At 39.8% G+C, this 9,814-nt stretch overlaps 1 protein-coding gene across 1 annotated transcript; it reads right to left on the bottom strand.

The window, feature by feature from the left end:
• Positions 1 to 4,774: 4,774 nt before the first annotated feature.
• LOC306736031 (guanylyl cyclase-activating protein 2-like) lies at positions 4,775 to 6,656 on the bottom strand (the record flags this gene model as incomplete). The annotated part of the gene is made up of 4 exons (XM_079217611.1): positions 4,775 to 4,902; positions 5,014 to 5,122; positions 6,218 to 6,367; positions 6,459 to 6,656. The coding sequence occupies 4 exons, from the start codon at positions 6,654 to 6,656 to the stop codon at positions 4,775 to 4,777; spliced, it is 585 nt and encodes a 194-aa protein (XP_079073737.1).
• Positions 6,657 to 9,814: the final 3,158 nt, after the last annotated feature.

Consider the following 9,814-nt stretch of genomic DNA (forward strand, 5'->3'; position numbering starts at 1 on the left):
TCTTTGAGAGAAGAATAGAAATCCAGAAGTGATACTGACTTAAAGTGCTCTGCCATAGTGGATCAGACCGCATGTCAGATCCGCGGCGGCTTTGCGCGATTCATTTTCAATCTGGAGGCGGCGACTGCAGCGCGAGGCTCCTAGGGAGGCGCGCACATAAATAAATCGCCTTCAAAGTAAAAGCAGTGCCGTTTGTATTGCACTCATGGCGTGCACCTTATTTATTTATTTTTCATTTTTGATTGACCTCACGCGGGCCAGACTGGGAGAGCCGCGGGCCGTAAGATGCCCAGGTCTGCCTTAGTCTCTGCTCCTCCTGAGTTTCTCCCGCGGTTGTGTCTGTTTGAAAATCTTCTTCTGTTGCTAACTTCGGGACTCTTTGGGGTAAATAGGATGTCTATGCAGCGAATAGGTTTACAGATGCGCTCCTTAGCGCCATCTATCGTCGGGAGTTTGAAAAGGCACGAACGCGCCTCGGCCCAAAATCTGAATTTTTTTTTGCCGTGAGAAATTGGTTGTGTGGCGTGAGTGCGTGTGAAAACATGCAAAAGCGTGTGTCACATGGCGAAACCGTGAGAGTTGGTAGGTCTGATGTTCATTAAAAGTTGAGCTCTAAACAAACGCTCCGCATAGATTTATTGGGCCTCTGCTAGTGAATCCAATGATTACAATGATTCCTTTTACATTAATTGATTTGTCAGAAACAATATTGTGATAAATGCCAAGATGACAGGGCTCTTGTTGATCGTAATCGTAAGGGAATAAACCTCAATGGAAATACTTAGCCTCCTTATATGCACGTGTAACATCGTTGAATAGATGCATGTTCAATCCTAAAATGGGAAACCTATGCCACCTGCATGTGTACCTGCGCTTAATATAAGACGCAAAGGACTCTGGGAAATCCTCAGAGTAACGGAGGATCCCTTTAGAAGGTAACATGTCTATGAATGTCTGTGGAAAAGATAGTGTTAACTAATTGTAAAAGTATGTAAGAGTTGACCTGGCTTTATTTGTTTGGAAAGTTATTGTCTGAGAGTATATTTGCCTTGTTTTCATTGAGTTAACTATTCGTTTTTTATGTGTTTTATTGCCAGTAAGAATGTCAGCAGAGTAGCTAGCTAACGCTAACATGATGTCATCTTTCTAGACAGAGCAGGCTCCGCCCACAGGAGCTGACTGTTATATGTCCTTTAGTCATACATGCAGTTATACAGTATGTTGTTCTATTGTTGTGGTAATGTTTTAAATATGCAGAAGTATTTTTCTATAGTCTACATGTTTTTACTCAGTTACACAATTGGTATTATAAAATGTAAAATATGTTAAAATATGGTAACAGTCCACGGTGTGAAATCTGTATATATTGTATTTCTCCTCATGCCTTTTAATAGAGACATTTTCTGTTCCATTTCATTTATTTTATTCACATGTTAAATCCACTATACGATCACTGTTTCACTGTACTAGTTTATAAATGTGGGTAACTCTCAGAGTAACGCAGGATCCCTTTAGAAGAAACACAATAAACATGCTGTTGCCACAAGCCTGCCCAGCTCCAGGAGATTAATTTGACCAGGAGACATCTCACAGAGGTTACATTGGTGCCGTGACCCGTCCATGAGTACGCCGGACCGGGCAGATGTCTTCTCGCCACTTCATCGTTTTGGAGCTGCAATTCTTCTGAAGTGTAGTACTGAGTAGTTTTGAAGCTCTCTTTGAACCCACTACATTGTATGCTACCAATAACCACCAAGTTTCATGAAGTTTTTATAAAAGATTCATGACAAGCAATATGAGGTCACAAAGTCAGATCTCTGTCAAATGTCTGTAAAATCACACATTTCTTCTCACAGAATAAAAAGTCCAGTTAGAGTATTTTAAGAGTCCTCGAACAAAAAAAATACAGTCAACACAATTTTTTTTTCTATCTGCAGAATGAAGGCATGAGGAGTCGGTCAAAGTATTTATATTGTTGGATTAGTGCACACTCCACACACACACACTCCTCTTTAATAGTTATTTTGCTAACGCCATCAACATTCAGCACCGGCGCCTTGCAATGGATATAAACTCAACTTCTCTTCTTTTAAAAGTATGATTATTATGACATGTAGTGACATGCAAGGAACCAAAATGAACAATGTGTTCATGCATGCACATTTGAAAATAGTGCATTTATAGATATTTTATTACATCAATGGCCACTGAGAAAACTAACCTGTGTTGTCAAAGTTCATTCTCCCCCTCATTGTATTGAACACAGACTCTGACGCTGCTCAAAAATCTCCTTCTGCATGAAGAAGATGAAGTTGCCTGTGGGGGGAGAATGTCAGGGGAACATGTTATCAACAGTGAATTATAATATCAACTTTATCTCATTAACCAAACTGAAAGTGAATCGCGCATGCGTAAAGCCGCCTTTGATCCTGTCCCGTCTTTGAAAGTGCACACATTGGTGAATCGGTTAAACATTTGAAATGTAGCCGTTCAGCTTCAGGAGGTAATTTGTTCTTCATTTACTTAATTCCTATAACATTTGTTGAAATATTTCTGGAATGAAAATAATTAATTTAGATTTTTACTTGAAAAAACATACACAATAATAGCAGAATGAAAACGTACTTTTTCAGAAACTAATGATAATTTTTATTATATAGAGCACTTCAGGTGTCAAGGGCTACTCAAAAGCTGATGCAGACAATGATGACGAGAGCCCATTTGGATCAGTTCCTCCTTGGTAAGTATTTTGACGTTAAAGGTGATAACAATTGTATTAATAATGTTATAGTAAAGTGGTTGTTTGTATCAAAATATATGTAGGGATATACTGTTGAGAAAATTGTAATATAAATTTAAAAAAAATGCCGTGCCAAATTACCATAACAATAATGATCAATAATAACTTCAGTAATCAGTAGACCTTTTATCTAGCACAATCATCAGGATATTTAAATAAATACTCGTTTACTTCCGATACCTTGCAAAACTAATGCATTTCCCATCAGCCTCAGCTGTACGTCGTGTGTAAGTGCTCAGTAGTCATTGCTAGCATGCTAACACTAAGATGGTGACCATTTGCCCTGCCAAATATCAGAACGTTAGCATTGCCATTGTGAGCATGTAAGCGTGCTCACGTTAGCGTTTAGCTCAAGTCACCACTGAGCTGTTAGCTAGCTAAATGAGAGAAGGGAAGTTAAAAACATGGGAAAAACGTGTTAAAGAACACAATTCAGGTAACAGATGATTGTGGCTCAATATTGTTAAGACTTTCATTTGAAGACTGAAACATTTCCCTTCAAAGCGACATTGGAACTCACATGATTCATGTCAAACGCTCGGAAGATGCTGTCCATGTCCTGGGATTCCGGTGTGCCATGTTTCTACTCCAAAGCATCCTTTTGAACTTGTGCAGGTACAGAGATCCACTGGGGAGCTCCATGATGCACCTGGAGAGGTCCTGGATGCTGTTTGACTCCAGTTCTTCTTCCCGTGTCTCTATTTTGCTTGCAACACATAGTCCAGTGTCCTCCACATGGCTGCTGTTGTTGGTCCCAGTCTGGAACTGAGTGTAATAACTGAGGCTTAGTTTTAGCCAAAGTCTTTGGCAACCAGTAATCCACACACTTGATCCCATCTTGAACCTTTTGTGACTCAGGGTCACTGGTACTCTGTGGATTGGATCCTGGTATAGCGATGGCATGCTTTATTCAGTGTTTAACCTTCATTTTCTTTGTGGTTTTCTTTGTGTGTGCTTATGGGGATTCAGCCATCATCAGTTTTACAACTTAATTAAACCTTTACTCAACCGATACAACCTAGTCAACACCTTATACATATTCATTGGTTCCTGTTTCCAACATCAAAATGACACTGCAAATCACAGGCAGTGTTATGCTTATGTAAGTGGTAACCAAAGCTTACATTTTGAGTCAGTAACCTGCCGTATGACTCACAGGGGGAAACTCAGGTAAACCTTTGGAGCTAGAATAATTAAGTAACTAAATCCTCAGGGTTTATGGGTCTGAGTGACTAGGAGGACGGGGCCCTGCCACTGACTGAGCGCAGCTTTACAGTGCTGCAAGAGGCGATCTCTGTCTCGCAGGTGGTCTAACAGTCTAGCATGTCTTATGATAAAGAGGGGAGCATGCATTTCTGGTCTATTTCAGTGGAAAGAAGAAGGATATCCGCAGACATTTGCACATCTGGGAAGCAGGACATGACACTGACTTGTGATTGTTTACTGAACTTTAATTCATAGGATAGAAAAAATGGCCTTTTACAACAGTAATCAGGTTAAACAACATAACTTTACAGTATATATTTCAATACGCACAAAGCAGGCGTAATAGTGTTCTTGTAATGTTATTTTTTTGCACACAAAAAACAAAACAAAAATAAAAAACTGTAAAAAAAACAATAGAAAAGCAGAAATTATAATCATATTTACATATTTACACTTTATAACAAGACAGCTGTGACTTGAGTACTATATATAGTTGTTGAATATATTTTTATATATAGTTGCTTGAATAGTATTAAAAGAAAGTGGAATTAATCTTAAAATGTAATTCATCTTAACCCTATAAGCTTACTTATTATAGTTTTGCTACTAAAAGCCCACTGATTGCCAGTTTTGAAACAATTCTTTCATTCTTCAGTTTGTAAATTAGAAACATTTAAAACGCGTGTTTTAATACATTTTTCCAAACACGATTCAAGGCCTAGATTTGAACTAATTGTTCTCCCTTTCGCCACATGAAAAAGTGTCATTTCAGAAGTGTGTACTCCTTCTCCGCTGCTCCAGCATCCATCCAGCAGGGTTCATGTCCAACTGCAACATGTTGAGCACCCAAGGGTCCTCCTGTGCGCCTCGAATGAACTCCTCCAGGTTAATATGACCTGCGAAACAAAAAATATCCAAAGTCTGGATTACTTTTCTCTCTCGAAACAACTAAATATTCCCTCTACAAAAGTGTTCTTGTTGCAAAACATGCCATAATTATTGCTTACCATCACCGTCACTGTCGACGGCCCGTAATATTCGATCCGCAACCTCATCTGCTGTAAGTTGTGGCTCACCCATATCGGTCTTTATGCCTTGCTTTATCCGATAGAGGCTCTACAGAAAATACAAAAATATGAACGTCATATTTAACGTTATTAACAAAGAAAAACAGCCTTTTTAGCATAAGCTGCTGCACTGATGCACTGACTGTTGAAAAATACAGATTCCTTTGTTACCAGTTAAAATACACAATCATATAGTGCTATTGTGAAAACAGATTTCATCTGAATGAGAAAGATTGGAATTCAGCAGAGAAACAAATTGGATATTTGGGTTCAGACTTGAACCTGAGTGATGAAATGTTATAATCTGCTCCACAGGATTGCACATGTTCACATCCACTGTCACACCAATAGCTAGCATCCCGGTCGCCAGGACAAATTTTGGCATTGTAGTTTTCATTGTAGTGAGGTTAAGGCAAAGAAACGTCTTTGTTACGGTTAGAAAAAAGTAATAATAATAATAATAATAATGTAACACCGTAACCCAACAATGATGTGCTACTCAATGTGCTGCAAAACATTCACATTCAATGTATCCGTGGTTTGCAGAAACTGAATTATTAAATAGCCTTGCACATACAGAGCACCATCTGACAACTCACAGCGCTGTACACTACATGTTAACATTCACACACATTCACACACACACACATTAGTCCTGATAGGCAGGTGGCACCATGCATACGCAGCCTAATCTAATGTATGTGCAATGCCAAACATGTTCTCTCCGACTGGGCTGTAAATCGCTACCAGATTGAGGATACAAAGATGTACGTGAGCACCTACTCAAGATAATTTAACACTTCTGGATGGCCGGTAAAAAGATTGTATAATATCTATGTTAAAATTGACGTTGTCCGTAATACTTTGTGTATTCATTGTATGCTTCACAAGGAATAGACTTGCATTTAGCTTATAGGCATATATTTTATCTTATAGAGAATAATTTAGGTTATTTCTTCTGTCTTCATCTTCTTTAGTTTGAGAAAAACATTTTATACAGCAGAGGTAGACATTGTATCCTAGATGCCATTCTGTAAAAGGACAATTTATTGTGAGGGATTCTTTTTTTCCCAGCTCAGTACTTCAGTTGCATCCAACACCCCAAAGACAGTTGCACTCGTAAGTGACATCTAGGTGAACTTACATTAATTATTGAGCGTAGTTCCTCCCTGTCCACAAAGCCATTGCTGTCTTTGTCATACACCTTGAACGACCAGCGCAGTTTATGCTCCAGGTCTCCCCGGAAAACGAGGTTCGTTGCTGCCACGAACTCAAGGAAATCGATTGTATTGTCCTGAAAAGGTAGGTTGAATAAGAACAATTGGGGACACATTTCCACATGTTGTGTCAAGATGTACAGTATGCCAGGCTTTTCACTCTCTCACCCCATTTCTGTCAAAAGCTCGAAACATGTTCTCCGCATAGTCGGACGCTTCCCCCGTCGGGTCCACACCAAAGAAACGCTTGAACTCGTGTAGAAAAAGTAGTCCACTTGGGCACTCCATGACAAACTTTTTATACATATCCTGAATTACTTTGACATCGATCTCCTCACAGTTCTCCGTTTGATGTGTCTGCCCCATGGCTGACCTGTAATTCAACAGTCCATAGTCCGGAAAACTCTGGGTATGAACTCCACATTGGAGTGGCCAGACTTGAAATGGGCATCTCGTGGTCTTAAGTGTTGTTGTTTTTTTAACCCTGTGGAATCCCAAAGCTCCACTCCGCCTACGAGACAGGCGATTAATGTGGCCTTAGGATTAAGGCGGTATTATGTTGGTGGGGTTTTCTCTCTGAGTGAATTAAGTTTGCAGCTAAATGTGGGGGCAGGCCAAACTCATAGGAAGGGCTCATCTTCGGCTCATATTACTTCAACATGTAAATTACAGGTTTGTGCATTCCAACAGTATGCTGTACGGTATTTTGCTCAGTCCCCAGAACACGTTTCTACAATCCACATACTTACTCAACTTAAAATAAGTCGATGTTGACTTTCGGTTTCATAGAAGACACAAACTGTGGTCTCCTGAGTGAAAGTCCTGTGTTTGTTTGACTCATTCATCACCTCCAGAGGTGTCAAAAGTATTCACATTCATTACTCAAGTAGAAGTATAGATACTAGGGTTTAAAAATACTTCTGTAAAAGTTGAAGTATTAACTCAAGCTTTTTACTTAAGTAAAAGTGTAAAAGTACTGGTTTAAAAACTACTTAAAAGTATAAAAGTAATGTAAGGGGAATGTTTTTTTTCCATTAAGGACAAACTCTTAAGCCACGTCTCAGGGGCCTATAGTGCACTACCCCACCTCCCCCAAAATAATAATTTTTATAAAGGCCATAATGACTATAATGTTTTAAAATGTTATGTTGAAAAATGTGGGATGCACTAAGCTACCCGTTTCAGCTACATATATGCCCATTTAAAATGATCACATTTTATTACAATGCAAATACATTAAAGTACCATATGTGTACTACTGAGCATTAACATGCGTTTCATGGAGCGGAAGACACGATAACTAGTTGCCTATAAGTATTGTAATAGTGCAAAATAGGCGGCGGCGGCGACTCCGACACAAACACTTAAAGCTGTGGTTCTCAAACTTTTTCTGTAAATAACATAATTGTGTGACTCATGCATGCGTAAGCGTAACCTGTTAACGGCGTACCGTAACCATTTACCCGAAAGTACAGGCATTTGTCCATGAATTTATTAATGACTTAGTTTTATATCCGTGTACTTTGTACGTTTGTAATATGTGAAGCCAGCAGCTCATTGTTGGTAGAAGACACGAGCACTTTGTCTCGTTTCACCTGGAGCAGGAGAGCTGCTCTGGGTTCAGAGAGCTGCTCCGGGTTCAGAGAGCTGGTCCGGGTTCAGAGAGCTGCTCTGGTGCGAGGAGAACTCCGCTGCTCCTCACAGGAGAGCTGCTGTTGCATCTTCACCCTGGGAGCGTTTACTTTTCACGCGACATATTTTTCGACGCTCTCTGTCCGCTGGTGTGTGTGCTCAGCGCTCACCTGTGTGCGCGCACATATCTGTGGGCAAGGGGGCGGAGAGGTTTTTTGTGTGTGTGTTTTTGAACGATGACAAGCCGGAGTGAAAACAAACCAAAATGAAATAGTAACGAGGCTATTTTTAAAATGTAGGGAGTAGAAAGTCCAGATATTTGCGTGAAAATGTAAGGAGTAGAAGTAAAAAGTTGTCTGAAAAATAAATACTCCAGTAAAGTATAGATACCCAAAATTTATTTTAAGTAAAGTAACAAAGTATTTGTACTTCGTTACTTGACACCTCTGATCACCTTCCACCCTAACTCACCTTGCCGTGTGTGTGTGTGTGTGTGTGTGTGTGTGTGTGTGTGTGTGTGTGTGTGTGTGTGTGGGGTCATTTAGAGTGACCTCTTCCACATTACACATAATAATCCATTGTTAAAAAACAAATACAAAACGTGAACTACAGTACTTTTCAAAGTAAGCAAGGCCTTTTCTAAAACATGTCATTAATGATCCTCTGACTTTTCCCCAATAGTCTTGTCTATTACATGGAAAACTGAGCTTTGACTAGCCTGCAGCAGCAGTTAGTACAATTCGTTATCCATAACAGATGAAATAAATGATGAAGTGTACCAGTTTGATGAAGTATACCACTTACATTTAAGCTCAGGGCCTTCATCAGAGTTATTACCCTGAACACTGTTCTCCCTTTGAACCTGTAAAACCGACTGTTTTTCCTTGAATGAGTTGACCTGTTTTTTTCAGAAGAGTTTAGTTTTAAAGCTCATTTACACACCAGACGCATGGCCACCTGTTCATGACTTTATCTGCCAAAATGGCTGATTCCCAAGTTTATAACTGTCCTTAATCAGTTATAGTGTTGTTTTTTCTGTTTGGAAAAAAAGACGCTAAGAGGCTAAGGCGCTCTAGATCATGCTAATTTGGAATAGGTATATCAATCTCTTTAATTAGATTACATACGCTCTGCGGATAGGCTAGGGAGACAAGATCCCTCAGGATACCGCAGTGTGCCCAATAGCGTTTTATGTAGCTGATGGTTACTTATTGGTCAGCATCCCCATCCTATTGCGAGACGTTAGAGTACAGTAAGCGTTGCGGCGTCTTGGTCGGCAGAGTGTAACTGCAGATTTCTTGCCCACAAGACGGCTGAGCCTCGAGAATCCGGATGAGCGTGTAAGAAAACGGTGTTCTGTTTAATAATTCCAGGTGCATGGTTATGGATTCCTTTCATGCCGATGTTTCGTTGGTTCGTGGGTTCTGCAACCGTGCAATCCACGTTGAAATCCCTGAGAGGCGATTAGAGGTTTCTAAGATGATCACACAGCAGGGGTTCCGACAGAAAGATGTCTTTAACATGTATTTGAGCAACCTGTATAATGTCTCTCATGATGTTATACTGTATTTGTAGCTCTTCACGTTGAGAAAATTGATATTTGCAATATATTCTGGAATATGCAAAGAGGGATGGACATTTTGTTGCTTATTATGCATGCAGAATAAGGTGGTGGTGGGGCCGCTTCCTGCTGCTCCTCTTTATACACGTTTTGAGTTCTTACTTCTTTTTTGGTGCTTAGATAATCTAGTTTTATTGAAATTTTGTTGATCTGGTAATGTGGACTTCCCAAAGTGCAAAACAAACCTGGTGCCAAGGGGGTTGGGGAATGCATTGCCACTATATGATTGTTGTTTTTGCTCATTTTGGGGGAGAGAGAGAGAGAGACGTTT

The sequence above is a fragment of the Taurulus bubalis genome (assembly GCF_910589615.1).
Source record: "Taurulus bubalis genome assembly, chromosome: 4".
Lineage (NCBI taxonomy): Eukaryota > Metazoa > Chordata > Actinopteri > Perciformes > Cottidae > Taurulus > Taurulus bubalis.